The 20,813-nt window shown below is 44.8% G+C and overlaps 1 protein-coding gene across 1 annotated transcript in view; it reads left to right on the forward strand.

Annotated features, from left to right (window-relative positions):
• The window catches only part of dus4l (dihydrouridine synthase 4-like (S. cerevisiae)), a 101,998-nt gene that overhangs the window by 4,571 nt on the left and 76,614 nt on the right, over positions 1 to 20,813 (forward strand). Inside the window, exons 4-6 of the mRNA XM_038812216.1 lie at positions 3,171 to 3,293; positions 6,589 to 6,815; positions 9,825 to 10,069. Coding sequence (XP_038668144.1) covers positions 3,171 to 3,293; positions 6,589 to 6,815; positions 9,825 to 10,069 — 595 coding nt within the window. The remainder of the gene's footprint in view (positions 1 to 3,170; positions 3,294 to 6,588; positions 6,816 to 9,824; positions 10,070 to 20,813) is intronic.

A 20,813-nucleotide genomic window follows, 5' to 3' on the forward strand; every position in this document is an offset into this window, starting at 1 on the left:
CTTGCTTCTCTGGGCCACAGTGTAGGTGGGCAGTTTGCAGTCAGAGACCCATACAATTCTCCTTAGGTTGTGTTTCCTGCTACTCTGGTCAGCGTCAGGATCTGTATTATTTCGTGAGTTCAGAACCCACGCACTTTTTATCATTCTGTTATCCTGGACATACAACCTCCTCCTCCCCCACAAACACCTATGTCCACTCCATCTACTTCCGAATTGTCTCTTCACACCAGGGTTTTTGTCCTTCAAGGACACTTCTTTTGTTCATCACCTGCCCCGCCACACTCCACCCCCTGTTCGCTGGTACTCGTCTCCAAGCATCCGTCTCTGCCCTCTGGCTACATGGACTCCATCAGCTGAATTGGTTCCTGTACCGCAAGGATTTTTTTCCATCTACCTTTACCGGGACTTCAATTGTTCGCCAAGGATAGCATTAGCTTGCGACTAAACTACACTCTTGTATACAGGAGCCGGTGAAATGTTGTGGGTGTATGAAAATGAAATGAAAATTGCTTATTGTCACGAGTAGGCTTCAATGAAGTTACTGTGAAAAGCCCCTAGTCGCCACATTCCGGCGCCTGTCCAGGGAGGCTGGTACGGGAATCGAACCGTGCTGCTGGCCTGCTTTAAAAGCCAGCGATTTAGCTGAGTGAGCTAAACCAGATGGAATGCGTGCGCACGTTTTGCATATTGGTCAGCTGAGTTATGCCCAGCATTGCTTTTTTTAAAAATCATGTTTTCAGTCTGTTATACGGTTCAATTCCCATACCAGCCTCCCTGAACAGACGCCGGAATGTGACGACTAGGGGCTTTTCACAGTAACTTCATTTGAAGCCTACTTGTGACAACAAGCGATTTTCATTCATTTCAGTGCCTTTCTGTCTGACCGGGTTTTTAGTGCAGCCATTAGGGCTCCTGTTTCTGAAGTTGGAGTTTAATTTCCTATCCAAGGTCGTGTTAGGTTTTGAACGAATGAACATCACATTGTTAAAACTGTGAAATATTGGGCCTGCTAATCTTTCCAGTGCTTGGATGCAATTCTCCAACTGCTAATAATGGGTGTGAAGATATAAAATAATTAAATAATCCTGAGTTACACCCTTTAGCATGGTGTCAGGGTGGAGCTATCGTTTCAGGTGAAATGGCAGCTCAATTTACAATTTTACATTTAATAATACGGAAGTGCCAAAAATGTGTGTGACGTTTTTAAAAACTATGGAGTCTTTTGTCAGTGTGGCGTGGGTCATGAGTCGGCCATTCTGTAAACGTGGATCGCTGGAAAAAAGTTTGAAAAACACTAATCTAAAAGAATGGAACAGAGTACTTTCTTAATTGGATTGGATTTTGCTTATTGTCACCAAGGTACAGTGAAAAATATTTTTCTGCGAGCAGCTCAACAGATCATTAAGTACATGAAAAGAAAAGGAAATAAAATAAAATACTTAATAGGGCAACACAGGGTACACAATGTAACTACATAGCACAGGCATCAGGTGAAGCATACAGGGGTGTAGTGTTAATGAGGTCAGTCCATAAGAGGGTTATTTGGGAGTCTGGTAACAGCGGGGAAGAAGCTGTTTTTGAGTCTGTTTGTGTGTGTTCTCAGGCTTTTGTATCTCCTGTCCGATGGAAGGTTGGAAGAGTGAGTAAGCCGGGTGAGAGGACTCTTTGATTAAGCTGCCTGCTTTCCCCAAGCATCGGGAGGTGTAGATGAAGTCAATGGATGGGAGGCAGGTTTGTGTGATCGACTGGGCTGTGTTCACGACTCTGAAGTTTCTTGCGGTCTTGGACTGAGCAGTTGCCATACCAGGCTCTGATGCAGCTAGATAGGATGCTTTCTATGGTGAAATGCTTTAATGGTGAAAAGCTAGAAACTGAGGAGGTTTGCAAAAAGACTGATGGGTTGAATGCATAGATCATAAACATGCAAGGAGCAGATGCAGAAATATAATCAAAAGGCCAATGGAATGCTGACCTTTATTTCTAGAGGAGGAGGAGAACATAATGGGGGTATAAATCATGCCTCAGGTATACAAAATTCTAGTTAGACCACACTGGAGTACTGTTGAGAAGTTTTGACACTCCACCGTATAAAGATTATATTGACTTGAGAGAGTGCAGTATGTGGGACTCCCAATGGTGAAATTACAAAGAGAGGTTAGGCCATCTTGGATGTATGTCCTGGAATTTACATGGTCAAGGGGTGATTGAATCAAAATTTCAAGATGTTGAGGGGAATAGATACGGTTGGTAGAGAGAAACTATTTATGCTAGTTGGAAAACATAAGACTGGAATCATTGTTTATAGGGCTGGACCTTTCAGGAGTGAAATTGGGAAACAATCTGCATACAAAACCCTCATCCACAAACATCAATTGAAGCCAAATTAATGGTTAATTTTCTATGCAGTTGATGGCTTTTTAACCAAAAGTGTTGAGGGATGTCACGTCAGAGATCAGTCATGATTTCACTGAATGGTCAAACATTGTCAGCTGTGGCTCAGTTGGCGGCACTCTCACAAAGTTCTGGGTTAGAGACGCACTCCAGCACAAAAGTCAAGGTTAGATTGGCGCTGTGGCTTAGATGGTTAAACCTGCCCTGCACATCTTTGGGTTTTGGGGGCGAAACCCATGCAAACACGTGGAGAATGTGCAAACTCCACACAGACAGTGAGCCGGATTCGAACCTGGGTCCTCGGCACCATGAGGCAGCAGCTACTAACCGCGCCACCGTGCTGTCATTGCAGTGTTCATATAAGCCTACTTGTGGCACTAATAAAGATTATTGATTATTATTAAAGATGTTTCTGTTGATTTTGAAACTTGATAAATGTCTTCTCATAGATTTCTTTTATTACACGTTGCTGTTTTTTGTACCTCATCTGCTCATCGGGATCTGTGCCTTTTTTTTTGCAATTTTGTCTACTGCTTTTAGTTTTTTTGTCTTTTACCACATTACAATTACGTTCTTGATTTGCTTCCTATCGTATTTGAATATAATCTTAGTTCTATATGAAACAAATGTGTAAAATCTACTGCTTTTCTTTCATGTTTGTCTATGTACAATAGTTTCATTTTTTTTTAAACACAATTTGTGAGCTATACCTAGTAATAGTTATTTTGCAAATCACTAATATTGCAGTATGACTAACATATATTTAAATTTTCTTGCAGGTGGGCAATGGCAAAAGGATATGGTGCTTGTCTAATAAATAAACCAGAACTTGTTCAGGACATGGTGCGTCAGGTCAAGAACCAAGTGGAACGTCCCAACTTTTCAGTCTCCATTAAGATACGGTAATTATTATAGTCATGGAAATGCAATAAAACATCAGCTTTCAAATTACATGATTATTTTACAAAAACATACTTGGATGATGTTGAACTGGGACAGCTCTTATTTTTTTTAGAGTACCCAATTCATTTTTTCCAATTAAGGGGCAATTTAGCATGGCCAAGGGGCAATTTAGAGTGGCCAATCCACCTATCCTGCACATCTTTGGGTTGTGGGGGCGGAACCCACGCAAACACAGGGAGAAGTTGCAAACTCCACAGGGACAGTGACCCAAAGCCGGGATCGAACCTGGGACCTTGGCGCCGTGAGACAGCAGCACGAACTACTGCCCTTGGGACAGCTCTTATAAGTAAAGGTAAAGTTGCCACAGTCCCAGATGACTTTAGGCTGCTTTATCCTTTGAGGGCGAGAGCTGACTGGAAGATGAGCATACCTCTGGTGAGGGGCAAGATTGCGAAGGCAGGGTCTTCATGAATAACCTCAGCCGATGGGAATTGAACCTGCACTGCCTGCCCTCACTCTACATCACAAACCAGCTGTCTATCGAAGTGAACAAAACCAGCCCACAACAGCTCTTGTACAGCTAGGATAAATATAGCAAATTAGGTCAAAATCTTTTACAATGCGACCTCCAATTAACATTCTTAATTCACAGCATAAAACAAAGAACAGAATTACTCTAATACAGTTGTAACAGTATCTTCCTCACATAAGAAACAGAAATTTGTGAACTTGCCAGAAAGTAGATTAATTTTCTTATAAACAGAACATTGGTCCTTTACTTTTACACACTCATCACTAAGATGTTATTTGTTAAAATTTAGAACATTTTTTAGTTTGAAGTCTGCACTGTAAATTCCTGAAATTATACCATGATGGATAACTAGAGTGCTGTGAAAGGAGGGAGATGTAATATCGTTAAACACTTTTTAACGATAAAGTGTTAAACGATAAATTTTCCTTCTCAATTTAACTCATTCGTATTGTTCTTAACCTCTGGTGAATTTAAACAGAGTTGAGAGCCTTATATTAATCCAAGCCCTTTAGTTCCCCTCTACAAGTTGGTTTCTTATTCATTGTTTGACTTAATATGATACTGTATAAATGAGAATAATACCAGAACTCACTGCTTCTAAATAAGACGTGCTGCCAAAAGATTTTCCTCCATTTCTGAAAAGCTAATTAAATGTGTGTTTTTCAGCCACTTCATTCTGTATACAATTACATTTTGCTCATTGCCATTGGTTGTCCCTTGATTTGATGACATCTACACATCATCGCAAGTTTCTGCCATGTGTCCTCATGTCACTGAACAGGTCACTTCTTAACCCACAGATCTTGGAGCACATGTGGGGCAAAACGTCCCATGCGGTAGTGAGAACCAGAGTGCAGAATTTATTTTCTTTGATTGTCTGTTGCTGCTGTACCTCATTATTAAGATACTGTGACTCAAAGCATGATGTGGCATGATGGACAAGTTGTCACAATTCTGAAAACTGCTCCAAGTCATTAATGTTAATCCTACCACACTTCAAAGAGAGCTGCTGAGTAACTTCAAAATATTTTCTTTGTCCTGGAATGTTGGGCATTTGACAGTTGAGAAAACAGGACCTGGCAGGGGAGACCGTTTTTGGCCATCCAGACAAAGTGTCCAATCCATCAAAGTTGATTTTCTGACAGTTTTGCTTGACTGCTTGTGGAGCTAGCTTAAAGAAGGGCACTAGTGTTTTGTTTGTTTGGTCTCTCCATTAAATCCAGAAGATGTGGGGAAGCATTGCTAATGGAATTCCTCAGGCAAACTTGGAATTTTTCGAGCACCATTATGTCTCGCGTACACGGTCCAGCTCTTAATGAAATACACAACTGTGGTGATGACAACTGCGGTGTGCACTTTTTTGACTTAAGATGGTCTTTGTTGTCAAACTCTTGGTGCCATCGTTTGCAGAAGGCTGAGCTGGCACAACTGATCAGGTATTGGATCTTCTCGTCAATGATGGCCTTTTGAGAAAGATTGCTGCCATGGTATGGGAAGTTTATTGGACATCAAAATCTTTGGAGCCCAATCCATGGTATCTTGTGATTTACTGAGTCAAATGCTTTGGTCAGGTTGAAAAATGCATTGAAGAGGTCCTGATGTTGTGCTCAACACTTTTCTTTGATTTGTCTGGTATCAAAGAGGTTGCTCTGGGAGATTTAAAGACACACTGTCTCTCGGAGGATTTCCTCAGCCACAGGAAGTAGCAATTCTTGAGAATGTTCCCACAGCATGATTTACCTCCCTTCTTGAAGATCATTAAAATTGTTGGATTCCTGAAGTTGGGAAGGGTGGCATTTATTTTCCTCCTGATTCCATAGGAAAAGTACTTGCGAGTGAGTAAAACCCCACCAGTTTCGAAGATTTCAACTGGAATATCATGAATGAAACTGCCGGCTTTGTTGTTTTAATTCCTTGTTTCAACTTTCCTATCGATGTGGTTCACTCAGGGATTCTACCGCGGGGTACTGGGGAATAGCCTGGAGAGTATCAGCTGCTAGTGTAGATTCCCATTGAGGAGTTGTTGAAAATGTTTTTTTGAACATTGGTGGATAGCGTTGTCATCTTTACGAAGAGAAACATTATCCTATGAGAGAAGGGGTTTTGCCCACTTGACTTGGTCTGTAAATAGCCTCTTTTGAAGCCACCAGAGCTTCAATGTCATGATGGTCCACATATTGTTACACCTTGTGGGCTTTCTCTTCCCTCCCTCCACATGTCCTTTTTATCTTCAGGATTTTTCTTTGAGCATCAGCCTTGAACTGTTGGGATGCTGCCTTCTTGACTTGTGACCTTTGATTTTACTGCCAGGCAATGAAGACTGCTAATTTTTGTTCTACGATGTCCACAAATTTTAACATCTTTTTCATTGAACAAGTTCAGGTGACAACAAAGCTTGAGCCCAATAGTCTGGGCACAGGAGCCTATTACAGTTAACTTTATTTCATCTCTCATTGTGTGCAGATTTTCCAGTTTAATTTTGAGCTACATTTGGAATTCCTCTTTGACTGGGCTGTCATAAGGCGAAGATATTGATGTTCTTCCTCTTGGACTGTTGGGTCTTGTGATGTCTTGGTGATTGATGGATGTTCATCACTGACTGAATAAGTTGATGATTTGTCCAGCAGGATCAATAATCTGCATTACATTTTACTACTACCATTTAAATAGTAATTGTTCTGATATTACTTTAATATAATGCATTATGTTTCATTCTAGGTTTAAATTCACCTGTCTTATTCCGGGATTTGTTTTTATTGCAGAATACACAAAGACTTGGCAAGAACTGTAGATCTTTGTCGGAAGGTTGAGGCAGCTGGAATCTCTTGGATTACTGTTCATGGCAGAGCAACAGAGGAACGGCATCAACCAGTGCACTATGACACAATCAAGATTATTAAAGAAAACTTAAATATACCAGTAGTAGCAAATGGAGATATAAGGAGCAATAAAGATATTAATTTTGTGCATCAGTTGACAGGAATTGATGGTAAGGGATCCTGGTGAAGAAAACATTGTAATGTGTTAATAGATTTATTAATGCTATCATAAGCTTGAATAGATCAATCTCTATTGATGGGCTATTTATCATCACTTTCAAAAAGCTATTGGAAAGATTACAGCAGCAGAGAAAAAGTAATTGCCAAACTCACTTCCTTAAATAATTGTCAGTTGAATTTGGTGCCTCCTTTTAAAAATTAAATTTACTCCAGTGGAAGCAGCATCTTGGGGTTGGATTTTGATGTTCTTTACTCCTCTTTCAGTAAATATTAATTTTTCTTTTTTAAATTTTGAGTACCCAATTAATTTTTTCCAATTAAGGAGCAATTTAGCGTTGCCAATCCATCTAGCTTGCATATTTTTGGGTTGTGGGGGCGAAACCCACGCAAACACAAGGAGAATGTGCAAACTTCACATGGACAGTGACCTCGGCACTGTGAGGCCACAGTGCTGACCCACTGCGCCACTGTGCTGCCCTCTCTTCCATTAAATATTAATATATACCCTAAAATAATTAAGTTCTGTCAATTTATTTCTCTGTTTTCTTTCATGAAGATTGTAAGTTCCTTGCTGCAAATTACCTCAAGCACTACATCTGTTCGGCTACCTCATCTAAGCAATTATTCGTGTGTGAACCTTAATAAAGAGTGTCAGCAGGCAAGGTCAGTTTCAGGAATATCACAACTGAGATCCTGTTTTCCACTAACACTCATATGTGCACCTCCATCCACAGAGTGTCATTCAATAGCAATTAGGAATGGGAACCTTGTTTCTATTTTCCTTCTTGCTAAATCAGTAACATTGAGGCCAATTGGTTGGTCTGGTTTAGCTGGTTTAGCTCACAAGGCTAAATCGCTGGCTTTTAAAGCAGACCAAGCAGGCCAGCAGCACGGTTCGATTCCCGTACCAGCCTCCCCGGACAGGCGCCGGAATGTGGCGACTAGGGGCTTTTCACAGTAACTTCATTGAAGCCTACTCGTGACAATAAGCGATTTTCATTTCATTTCAATTGTGGTGTCCCTAATACTACCCAACTGAGTTTAACTAACTCTCCACATGAAGCACTGAAGGAGGCCATTCAGCCGATCTTGCATGTGCTTCACTGCTTTATCCTGATAGTCCTGTGCTTGAATTTTTACTCATTGTATTATTGAATTGACTTCCACCACCCTTGGTACTTTCCAGATCGCAACAACTTGCAGTGTTTTTTTTTAAATCCTCGTTTTGCCTCTAGTTATTTTGCCAATCAACACAAATCCTTTTCCAGATAGCAACTCTTTTGCCTCTAGAACCATCAAAAACATTCATGATTTGAAAACCTCTGACAAACCTCCTTTTAAACTTCTCTGCTCTGAGACCAACCTCTAACATTGCTCTTATCCCAAGAACAAATAAAAAATTAAGAACAGCGATTCTTGGACAAAGGCATATTACAAATACAGTCCCCAAGTTCGTTAAAGGATACAAATTTTAATTATAATTGAATTAGCCAAATGCCTTCATGGGATGTGGGCATCATGGGCTAGGCCAGCATTTATTGCCTTTGAGATGGTGGTGGTGAGCTGCCTTATTGAACTGCTGCAGTCCATCTGGTGTATGTACACCCACAGTGTTGTTACGGAGGGAGTTCCAGGATTTTGATCCAGTGACAGAATGGTGATATATTCCTAAGTCCGCATGATGAGTGACTTGGCAGAGAACTTCCAGGTGGTGGATTCTGCCATCGTTGTCTTTCTGGGGGTGCCATGGTGGCACAGTGGTTAGCACTGCTGCCTCACGACACCGAGGACACGGGTCACTGTCCGTGTGGAGTTTACATATTCTCCCCGTGTCTGCGTGGGTCTCACCCCAACAACCCAAAGATGTACAGGGTAGATGGACTGGTCACACTTAAGTTGCCCCTTGGAAAAAAGAAAATTTAATAATAAAAATCCTCATGCTTCTAGCTGGTAGTGGTAATGGAAGGTGCTGTCGTAAGATGAATATTGTGGCACTAATACATACAAAGAGGTGGTGTCCCATTGTCAATTCCTGGACTGATGTTTTACTGAATCACAGTAGGGATGGTACATTTCACCTCTGCATACTCAAAATGAGAGGAAAGCAGCAAAAGTCTTCATTCTTGACCTTGAACCACTGACTCTTGCAAAGATGTGCTTGTTTGAATGTTGGATCAGCATAGTATTGTGCTCAGCTACAAGAACTCATAATAAATACACAATATACCATGTCCATGGGTTGGTTTAAATTGATAATTTGTTACTCTAGATTTGAACATGAACACTTAATCTATAGCTTCTCCACATTCATTATTATTCGTTTCCCCCTCTCCCCCCCCCCCCTCCCCCCAATCCCCACCAACAAATACATTAACTAAAAACAGATACAAGACCAAGAAAATCATGCACTTGAATGTGTTTTGATTTTAATAGGTTTATAAAAGACTAGATTTCTAGCAACTTGGATGGCTGTAATTGTACAGCATAATATTGTGGGAGTCTTGTGTTTAGTTGCATATAAAGCTTGTTTGGGAAGAGGGCAAATTGACCAAAAGGATTTGCTTTCCATATTATTCAGCATGTTTTTAATGATCATGGGTCTTACTATCTTACCCTTTTGCTCATATCTACTGTTAATTTGTCAACTAACCTTTTTCAAAATTGTACAAACATGCCTTTAATCTGTTTCCATTTTTATGGAGGCACGGCAGCACAGTGGTTAGCGCTGTTGCTTCACAGGGGCCTGGGTTTGATTCCCACTTGGGTCACTGCAGAGTCTGCACATTCTCCCTGTGATTGCGTGGGTTTCCTCCCACAAGTCGCGAAAGATATGCTTGTTAGGTGAATTGGACATTCTGAATTCTCCCTCTGTACCCGAACAGGTGCTGGAGTATGGCGACTAGGGGATTATCACAGTAACTTCATTGCAGTGTTAATGTAAGCCTACTTGTGACAATAATAAAGATTATAAATGATTCTCCTTTGTTTACTATATACAGGTGTAATGGCTGCGCGAGGCCTTTTAGCAAATCCTGCTATGTTTGCAGGATATGAAGAAACCCCTTTGCAATGTGTTCGGGACTGGGTTGACACTGCTTTGGAGCATGGAACACCATACACTTGTTTTCATCATCACTTGATGTACATGTTGGAAAGAATAACTTCAAAGCAAGAGAAGAGAATATTTAATGTGCTATCAAGCATGTCTGCTGTTATAGATTACCTCAGTGACAATTATGACTTATGAGACAATGTAAATTACATTTTTAAAATCAGTCTGATAATAAGCATATTTTAACAAAGGAAATCCAGAATGCAATGTATAAAGGAGAAGTCACTACCCCCCCCCCCCCCCCCAAATGTTATTCTAAAAGCACAGTGCTTTTTAATTCGGGTTGATTTATAGCGGGTTTCACAATGGTTTCACAATACTTTTCACATCTGCTACCTTTTAAGTAGAGTTGAGAACTTCAGCCATTTTAATGACAAATTTATAGGTGCCTGTTAAGTAAAAAAAATTGTTTTTGTTAGTTTTTTAAAAATTTTAATAATTTGCTTTCATCACTAAAATTAACAATTGTGCTTTAAGTTCCATTTTGTGGGAAATGCTGAGTATTCTTTCATGCAACTTCTATATAGTCATAATATTTTAACAAGATATGGAAAGTTGATCATAAAAAGTAAATATTTCCTAAATGTTCAGATATTTTAACATAAAGATATATTGTTTTTACATCTAAGAGGGTGGTATCCTTTCATTTTTTATCTAAGAGTTGCTAAAGTACGCCATTGACACAGCATTTCTCCTGATTTAGTACAAACATCTACTTCAGTGAGGACCCAAATGCCTAAAACACCTATTTCCATTCAGGAGATCTGAGATCCATGAAATAAAAATTCATGACGTTGAATAGAGAGAAATCTGTAAACACAACTATTTCCCAGACTACAAGCTGTTTCACAGCAATGATATAACACATTAGTTGCAGTGGCTAAAAGGGTCCGAATACTCCAGTAGAGTTTCACACTGTAAACCATGTGGTATTTTGTTCAGATGTGTAATTTTATTTTTGTGCTTAGAAAGTGAAAAACCATTCTATCTCGATACTTTAACATAGAATAAAACCTTAACACTTTGCAAAAGAAAGATGTGCTTCATCACTGCAGTCACGTGCACTTTAGACATTCAGTGTTGGCTGTGGAGGTTTTGAGGTGTTTATAATGCTGGCAGTTGGTGATTGAATTTATGATTAAGAGTTTAATTAATTTGTAAATGATTGCAGATCATATTTATTTTGGATAAATGTTGAATTGAAGGAAGAACGTTTTTTTTTAATATTGTACCTTTGGATCACTGATCCTCATCACTTAATGTTTTCTTAGCATGAAATTCTTCGTTTTGATAATTCCAGTGAAAAAGGCAGACAGATTACAAGATGAAATTTCCTGTTTGTACTTATGCCAGCCTTTTTAGTAAAATCATGTACAGGTAGTATTTCCTACCCCTTAACACATTTTATTTTCTCTTTTCAAAATGGTTCAGTATTTTTGCTGATTATCTCTCTACACACATACACAAATGTTTATGTGATGGGAAATATGGATAAAAGCTTAATGTTTGTGAACAATTCGTAATAAGGTATGTAAAATATTTGAGTTTTAGTCTCAATTTATCAGCATTAGTTGATCCCTAAGATATGTTAGCTATTGAAATTAAATTCCAATAATGTACAGATGAAAATTATGCAGACAATATTATTCGCCTTTCAGCCAAGTTTTTTCTTGTGTTGGAACAAACAATATAAGATAGGCTCTTGCAAACAAATTGCACAACTTTAAGTAATTTCGGGCATTATTTCACAAAACATTATAGAGAAATATCATATCTTGTGTTTAGACTTGGAGATAACATAAATGCACAGTATCTCTATTTTAGTTTCCTTTCCTTTACTGACCGCAATGTTCTCGGCATCCTTCACTGTTCCCAAATCAGTGCACCTCATATTTTCTGAATTACAGCACCTCCCCTTTAAATTGAGAATATGTTATGGGCCAGAGTTTAGAGAACCCCAAAGTGTATCATGGAGTTCACCTGACCCACAACTTTTAATAGATTGTGGTATGGGGAGCACACAACCCACTCTACAGATGTGGCACAGCAGAAATAGAAATGTATTTTTTAAAGCAATACAATGTTTATTCTATGAACTCAAGTTAACCTTTTTGAAACATAATGAACATCTTAGCAACCATCAATTCAAATACAACTCCCAAAGAATGCAACACTAAGTAATCCTTAATAACTTCCCAAACAACATCCAGAAGACAGAAGAAACACCTTTTTAACAGAAGCACATGAGGTTTACATTCACTACTGAAAACATTTATAATTCTGAATTCACCAAATGATCAAGAGATAGTCTTTTATGGCAGAGAGACCAACAGTACACCTGCTCTGTCTGGCTTCAGATCCAACACTGAAAACAAAAAAAAACACTCTGCGGCAAACAGCCTAAAACAAAAGTAAAAAGCTGACAGGCAGCCCAGCTCCGCCCACACTCTGGCATCACTGATAAACACCCACTTCTTAAAGGTACTCTCACATGACAAATATTACAGCATTCCAGGCTCAACTTCTGAGTTCAACCATTTCGTATCAAACACTGCTTCAATTATTTTAAGGCGGCAGGTACTATTTACAGTTCTTGACCCATTGCCGCTTCCTTTCATTATTCCACTTGTCCTTTAACCATTCATGCCTTCCACCCTATCACAGACCTTCCCTTTTGTTATTTTCTCCCTTTCATAGAATCCCTATAGTACAGAAGGAGGCCATTCAGCCTATCGAATCTGCACCGACCATCTGAAAAAGGGCTCCACCCAAGCTCACCCCCTTCCCCACCATAACCCTTTAACCTAACCTACACATCTTTATTGGACTAAAGGCCAATCCGCCTAACCTGCACACCTTTGGACTGGGGGGAGGGATGGGTGAAATGAGCACCCGGAGGAAACCCACGCAGATACTGGGAGAATATGCAGACACAGATGGTGACCCAATGCCAGAATTGAACCCAGGTCCCTGGCGCTGTAAGCCAGCGGTGCTGACCATTGTGCCACCATGCCGTTCTCACAAACCTGCTACATCTTTAACCTCTGCCAGTTTTGATGAAATGTTGACAAATCTCCCCACAGATACTGAACGGAGTACTTCTGGGATTTTCAGTTTATTTTCCCAGCATCCACAGTACTCTGCTTACCTTTCGCCTAATATCTCCATTTGTCATTTATAGTATAATGTAGCAAACACCACTTTAGTCGACTTGTATGAACGTTTATTTTTGGGATAAAGCACTCCTGATATTTGGTGAAGTAGACTGATAGATTTATAATTACTTTGTTAAATAGCTTGCTTGGTAACTTTCTTCATTATGTTTTATGAAATTAATATTTTTCGACTTCCCTAAAATAACCTAAAATAAAATCAGTATCTTTTGAACTGACTAGTCTAGCAAGTTAGACACTATTTTTTAATTCTGACTTCCAGGTTGCAACCCAAACTGATGACATATGTTTCTTCTATCAATTGGCTATAAAAATCCAGTAGGATGAATTTCACTAATCAAAATCTTGGGGTGGATTCTCCCAAAATGGGGCTATGTCCCCACGCCGGCTTAGAAACGCTGGTGTTTCACCCCGAAGATTCCTGACGAAAATTTGAACCAATTCAATGCCCTGCAGGGGGCTGGCAGGGACCCAGAGTAGTTCTCGCAGCTTTAGCTGCGGATACGGCCCTCGCACTTCCGGTATCGAGTCTGCGCACAACGGCGGCCTCCAGCAGCCACGCCAATCGCCATGGTGGACTCGGTCCGCGGAGGCAGCTGCAAGATGTAGGCCCCCTCCTGATCTGCCGCGCGCCCGAAGATCCGACCGGCCTAATATGTGCCATCCCACCCATAAGGCCCCACTCCAGTGTCCAATTTCCCCACCGGGTTCCCAAACGGCAATAGGTGGTTAGAACCATGCCGTCGGGAACTGTGCCGGTTGGGAGTGTAGGATCGCTGGGCGGGCTTCTGGTAAAGGGCCCCAGGCCGCACGGAGTAGTCCGAGAAAATGCCGATTCTCGGGTCCCAGAGAACTGCCGGGCCCGATTTTGGAGCAAAAGTTGATTCTCTGCCCCCGCGCCAAACGCGATTTTGGTGCTGGGCTGCCGAGAATCCAGCTCCTTGTTTTTAATGGGGATGGATGGACCCATAATGTGATAGTACCAATGTCACTCCAGCCAGGCTAAGGATGGCTGATGTGGGAAATGAGGGAATAAATATCACACTGATGTAACAGGAGTGCACTTGAGGTATTTGGTCAGCCTGGCAGGAGCTTTGCTCTGCATCTGATTGGGCTATTTGTGCTATGCGAAATGATGACACTGGAAGCGTGAAATGGAGGATTTCCCCAGCACTGGCTTCCCTCACCATGATTTGCATAAAAACATTATTTTAATATTGCTGTCTTTGACTATGTGTTGACACTCCAACGAAAACATTGACACTTACCTCAACATGGTAAGAACCATACACACGGCATCATAAAGGACTGAATACCATAGTATTTATACAAACTTGAAAATGTTTTCCTCCATTAGTAATTCATTCCCTAAAATAGCACGGCACTTGTTCTAGTGACAAGTACCAATATTAAGGATTGTGCAAATTAGGACATGAACAAGACTGTGATAGTTATTGATTGTTTAATTAGGCTAGAAATGCAGATCAAAAAGAACCATGGAGGTTAACCTACTATAATGCTGAATATTGTTTTTATGTATAAAATTCCAATAGTCTGTGGCTTATATTACCTGTACCAATTTTGGGTGTATTCTTGTCAATTATATATTGTGTATTTTTCACATATTGTAATTTGGGATTCTCCATGTCAAATTATTCCAGAATTTATATATTTTTGTTACTTGAAAGTTTGGAATAAAAATAATGTTAATAAAGTTGTTCATTTTCTAATTCAGGTCATATAATCAACATATGTAAATCTGCAACTATCAGTATACTTCTGTTGGTGGCAATGCAAAACACTATTAAAAGATCTGAATTCCAGAGCTGAGGTTAGAGTGACCACCCTTGATAACAAGGCAGCATTTGACCCAGTGTGAAATCAAGGAACCCTAGTAATATTTAAGTCAGTGGTAATCAGGGGGGAAACTCTCCATTGGCTGGAACAGAGAGGAAGATCGTTGTGGTTGTTTGACACTGATCAACTCATTGCATTTCTGCAGGTGTCTTCAGAGCAGTTTCTAGACTCAATCATTGCTTTAACAGTTACCATCACTGAATCCACCAGCATCAATTCAGAAAAAAAACACATTCTTGGGGTTAAAATTAACCAGAAACCTAACTGGATAAACCTCCATGGGAGCTCCCTCCATAACAACACTGTGGTTATACCTACACTTGGCCAACATGATTCATGAAAGCACCTTCTCAAGGACAGTTATTAATGAGCAAGTAACGCTAACCAAATCCCACATATGATTTCTGTTAAATAGCAAAAGAGGATTATTGGCAATATTTGGTGGCTTATACGAACATACAAATTAGGAGCAAGTGGCCACTCCAGCCTGCTCCACCATTCAATAAGATCATGGCTGATCTGATTGTAACCCCCAACTCCATGCTCCACTGACCCTGGATAACCTTTCACCCCCTTGTCAATCAAGAATCTAGCTCTGCCTTAACAATATTCAAAAACTCTTCTGGTGTGCACCATGGAGTGAGTGGTCACACGCACACGGCAGCTCCTGCTAAGATCACAGAAAAGCGCTTTTTTTTAAGCAATATGGAGTGGAATTTTTATGAAAAAGTATAGGTGAATGTAGGAGGAGTTTTTTCACCCAGGAATGATATGTTTCTTGGTTTCCAGTCCCGCAGAAACAGTGGAGGATTTGGCTGGGGCTGCAGCAGAGAGACAAAGCCTATTCAGCATGCAGGCGGGGGAAGGGCTGTGTTAGAGGCCTCAAGCTGACCTGAGGGCCCTTGTGAAAGCTGGATTCTAGCAGCAAAGGGAACAACTGGAAAAGATCTCACCAAGGGCTCTTTTAAGGGCCCGCAACGGCGCTGATTTGATTTTTCCCCAGGTGGGAACGCAGCCTCGGCGCTTGGCGGTCGGTGGATGGGCTGGACTAGAAGTGGAGCGACCAGAAAATCAACTTTGCAGCAGAAGAAGGTGCGAGGTAAAAAGGACAAGATGGCGGCAGGTGGGGAACCGGCAGCGTGGCAGCAGTGGGCGAGGGAACAGCAGGAGCTTCTGCTGCGCTCCTTCCAGGAACTAAAAGCTGAGATCCTGGAGCCATTGAGGGCATCGCTGGACTGGCTCAGGGCGACTCAGACGGCTCAGGCGGCGGAGATTCGGGAGCTGCAGCAAAAGGCTTCGGAGAACGAGGACAAACTCCTCGGCCTGGCGGTGAAGGTGGAGTCGCACGAGGCGCTTCACAAGAAATGGTTGGCAAGGATGGAGGAGATGGAGAACCTCTCGCGCCGGAAGAATCTGCAGATTTTGGGCCTCCCAGAGGGGCTGGAAGGTTCGGATTTGGTGGCCTACGTGGTCCTGATGCTGAACTCGCTGATGGGCGCGGGGTCGTTCCGGGGACCCCTGGAGCTGGAGAGTGCACATCGGGTGCGGCTGCGGAAGCCCGGGCCGAACGAGCCACCCAGGGCGGTGCTGGTCCGATTTCAACGCTTGGTCAACCGTGAGTGTGTGCTTCGTTGGGCGAAGAGGGAGAGGAGTAGTAAGTGGGAGAATACGGAGATCAGGATTTACCAGGACTGGAGTGCGGAGGTGGCAAAGACAAGGACTGGGTTTAACCGGGTGAAGGCAGTGCTCCACAAGAAGGGGGTCAAGTTTGGCCTGTTACAGCCGGCACACCTGTGGGTCACTTATAAAGACCGCCAACTTTATTTTGACTCCCCGGAGGAGGCCTGGACTTTTGTCCAGGCAGAGAAGCTGGACTTGAACTGAGGACTGGGGAACGTTGTACGCAGCCCGGAGGCTTTGTCCTCCTTGATATCCTTTTGCTGTTTTGGTTCTATTGGACGATGTTTTTTTTTTGCTGTCTTGCCTTTTCTTTTCTGCTTTTCGGGACTGTTATCTGTTTACTTGGGTGTTTTATCATATCATGTTGGGATTTTTATTATTTCACTGGTTACGGGTTTGGGTGGAGTTCGTGGCCCTGTTGGGTCATGTGCCTCTCCCCCGCGCTGGAGAAGCAGGGGGCGGGGTCGGCATTGGGGTTAGGGGACACTGGGGAGGGTAATTGGGGTGGCGGGAGCAGCCGGGGTCAGCAGGAGTCGGCTGACTTACGGAAGTATAATGACCGGAGTTACGCAGCTAGGGGGGGCCCTAGCTTGAGGGGGGGGGGGGTTGGGGGAGAGGGGGGGGATACCGGGTTGCTGCTGGAACGGCCAAGAAGGAGCTGGAGCGTACAGAGGGGATCAGGATGGCGGTCTGTCGCTGTAGGGAACAGACTGAGCGGGGGGCGCGGGCACGTGGCGGACTACGGAAGGGTGATGGCTAGTCAACGGGGGAGGGGGGCAGGTGGCTCTCCGATCTGGCTGATCTCCTGGAGTGTGAGGGGACTGAATGGGCCGGTCAAACGGTCCCACATGTTCGCGCACCTGAGGGGGCTGAAGGCGGACATGGCTATGCTTCAGGAGACGCACCTGAAGGTGGCGGATCAGGTTAGGTTGAGGAAGGGGTGGGTGGGCCAAGTGTTTCATTCGGGGCTGGATGCAAAAAACCGGGGGGTGGCGATCCTGGTGGGGAAGAGGGTGTCGTTTGAGGCGTCGAGTGTGGTGGCAGACAGCGGCGGGAGGTACGTGATGGTGAGCGGCAAGCTGCAAGGGGCGGGGATGGTGCTGGTCAATGTATATGCGGGTTTCATGCGGCGCATGTTGAGCCGGATTCCAGATTTGGAGGTGGGGGGCCTGATAATGGGGGGGGATTTCAACCCAGTGCTGGATCCGCCACTGGATCGATCCAGTTCTAGGACAGGTAGGAGGCCTGCGGCGGCTAAGGTGCTGAGGGGGTTTATGGACCAGATGGGAGGGGTGGATCCTTGGAGGTTCGCGAGGCCGAGGGCCAGGGAATTTTCATACTTCTCCCATGTGCATAAGGCCTACTCCCGGATTGACTTCTTTGTTTTGAGTAGGGCGCTGATTACGGGGGTAGTAGACGCTGGGTAGTAGACGCTGAATACTAGGCGATAGCCATTTCTGACCATGCCCCGCATTGGGTGGACCTCGAGCTGGGGGAGGAGACGGACCAGCGCCCGTTGTGGCGCTTGGAGGTGGGGCTGCTGGCGGACGAGGATGTGAGGGGGCGGGTTCGAGGATGCATCGAGAGGTACCTGGAGGCCAACGATAATGGGGAGGTCCGAGTGGGGATGGTCTGGGAGGCGCTGAAGGCGGTGGTTCGGGGGGAGTTGATCTCTATTCGGGCCCACGGGGAGAGAGGGGAGCAGAGAGAAAGGGAGAGATTGGTGGGGGAGATGGTGAGGGTGGACAGGAGGTACGCGGAGGCCCCGGAGGAGGGATTGCTGAGGGAGCGGCGCAGCCTTCGTGCTGAGTTCGACTTGTTGACCACCAGAAAGGCGGAGGCTCAATGGAGAAAGGCTCAGGGTGTGGTGTACGAGTATGTGGAGAAGGTGAGTAGGGTGCTGGCACACCAGCTCCGTAAGACGGATGCGGCTGGGTTCGGGGGGAGTTGATCTCTATTCGGGCCCACGGGGAGAGAGGGGAGCAGAGAGAAAGGGAGAGATTGGTGGGGGAGATGGTGAGGGTGGACAGGAGGTACGCGGAGGCCCCGGAGGAGGGATTGCTGAGGGAGCGGCGCAGCCTTCGTGCTGAGTTCGACTTGTTGACCACCAGAAAGGCGGAGGCTCAATGGAGAAAGGCTCAGGGTGTGGTGTACGAGTATGTGGAGAAGGTGAGTAGGGTGCTGGCACACCAGCTCCGTAAGACGGATGCGGCTAGGGAGATTGATGGAGTTAAGGACCGAGGATGAAATGTGGTGCGGAGGGGGGTAGACATTAATGAGGTCTTCAGGGACTTTTATGAGAGACTATGTCGGTCTGAACCTCCGGCGGAGAAGGGGGGGATGGGGCGCTTTTTGGACTGGCTGAGATTCCCGAGGGTGGAGGAGGGACGGGTGGAGGGTCTGGGGGCGCCAGTTGAGCTTGAGGAGCTGGTTAAAGGGATAGGGAACATGCTGTTGGGGAAGGCGCCGGGGCCGGATGGGTTCCCGGTTGAATTTTACAAGGCGTATGCGGACCTGCTGGGCCCCCTGTAGGTTAGGACCTTCAACGAGGCGAGGGAGAGGGGGGGCTTTGCCCCTGACGATGTCTCGGGCGCTGATCTCCTTGATCCTTAAGCGAGACAAGGATCCCCTGCAGTGTGGGTCATACAGGCCGATCTCACTCCTGAATGTGGACGCCAAGTTGTTGGCAAAGATCTTAGCCACGAGGATAGAAGATTGTGTGCCGCAGGTTATCCACAAGGATCAAACAGGGTTTGTGAAGGGGAGGCAGCTGAACACTAATATACGGAGGCTCTTGAACGTTATTATGATGCCAACGGTGGAAGGGGAGGCGGAGATACTGGTGGCGCTAGATGCGGAGAAGGCCTTTGATAGGTGGGAGGTGCTGGAAAGGTTCGGGTTTGGGGAGGGGTTTGTCAGTTGGATGAGGCTGTTGTATGAGGCCCCGATGGCGAGTGTGGCCACGAATAAGAGGAGGTCGGAGTATTTTCGACTATACCGAGGGACGAGGCAGGGGTGTCCCATGTCCCCCCTACTTTTTGCGCTGGCAATTGAACCCCTGGCTATGGCACTGAGGGAGTCAGGGGATTGGAGGGGGCTGGTCCGGGGTGGGGAGGAGCACCAAGTGTCGCTCTATGTGGATGACCTATTGTTGTGTGTGGCGGACCCGGTGGGGGGAATGCCGGTGGTGATGGGGATTCTCCGGGAATTTTGGGATTTCTCAATGTATAAGCTTAACTTTGGGAAAAGCGAGCTGTTTGTGGTACACCCGGGGGATCAGGAGGGGGGGATTGGGAGGCTCCCACTGAAAAGGGCGGAGAGGAGCTTCAGGTACTTGGGGGTTCAGGTGGCCAGGAGCTGGGGGGTCTTGCATAAGCTAAACCTCACAAGGCTGGTGGAGCAAATGGAGGAGGAGTTTAAGAGGTGGGACATGCTGCCGCTGTCTTTGGCGGGTAGGGTGCAGTCACTCAAGCTGACGGTGCCCCCGAGGTTTCTGTTCCTGTTCCAGTGACTCCCCATCCTTATCCCGAAGACCTTTTTTCAGGTGGGTTAACAGAAGCATTACGGGGTTTGTGTGGGCACACGGGACTCCAAGGGTGAGACGGGTGTTCTTGGAGCGGGGCAGGGATGGGGGGGGCTGGCGATGCCCAACCTCTGTGGGTATTATTGGGCTGCCAACGCAGCGATGGTGCGTAAGTGGGTAATGGACAGGGAGGGGGCGGAATGGAAGAGGCTGGAGATGGCATCCTGTGCGGGTACGAGCCTGGAAGCGCTTGCAACGGCGCCGCTGCCGCTCCCTCCGACGAGGTATACCACAAGCCCGGTGGTGGCAGCTACCCTCAAGATTTGGGGGCAATGGAGGCGGCACAGGGGGGAGGTGGAGGCCTCGATGAGGTCCCCAATACGGGGGAACCACCGGTTTGTTCCAGGGAGAATCGATGGCGGGTTCCTGAGTTGGCACAGGGCAGGTGTCAGGAGGCTGGGGGACCTGTTCAAAGACAGGAAGTTTGCGAGCCTGGGTGAGCTGGAAGGGAAGTTCAGGCTCTCCCCGGGGAACCCCTTTAGGTACATGCAAGTAAGGGCGTTTGTCAGGCGGCAGGTGGCGGGGTTCCCCCTGCTGCCGCCGCGTGGGGTCCAGGACAGGGTGCTCTCGGGGGTATGGGTTG

This window comes from Scyliorhinus canicula, chromosome 11, assembly GCF_902713615.1.
Source record: "Scyliorhinus canicula chromosome 11, sScyCan1.1, whole genome shotgun sequence".
In the NCBI taxonomy this organism is placed as follows: Eukaryota; Metazoa; Chordata; class Chondrichthyes; order Carcharhiniformes; family Scyliorhinidae; genus Scyliorhinus; species Scyliorhinus canicula.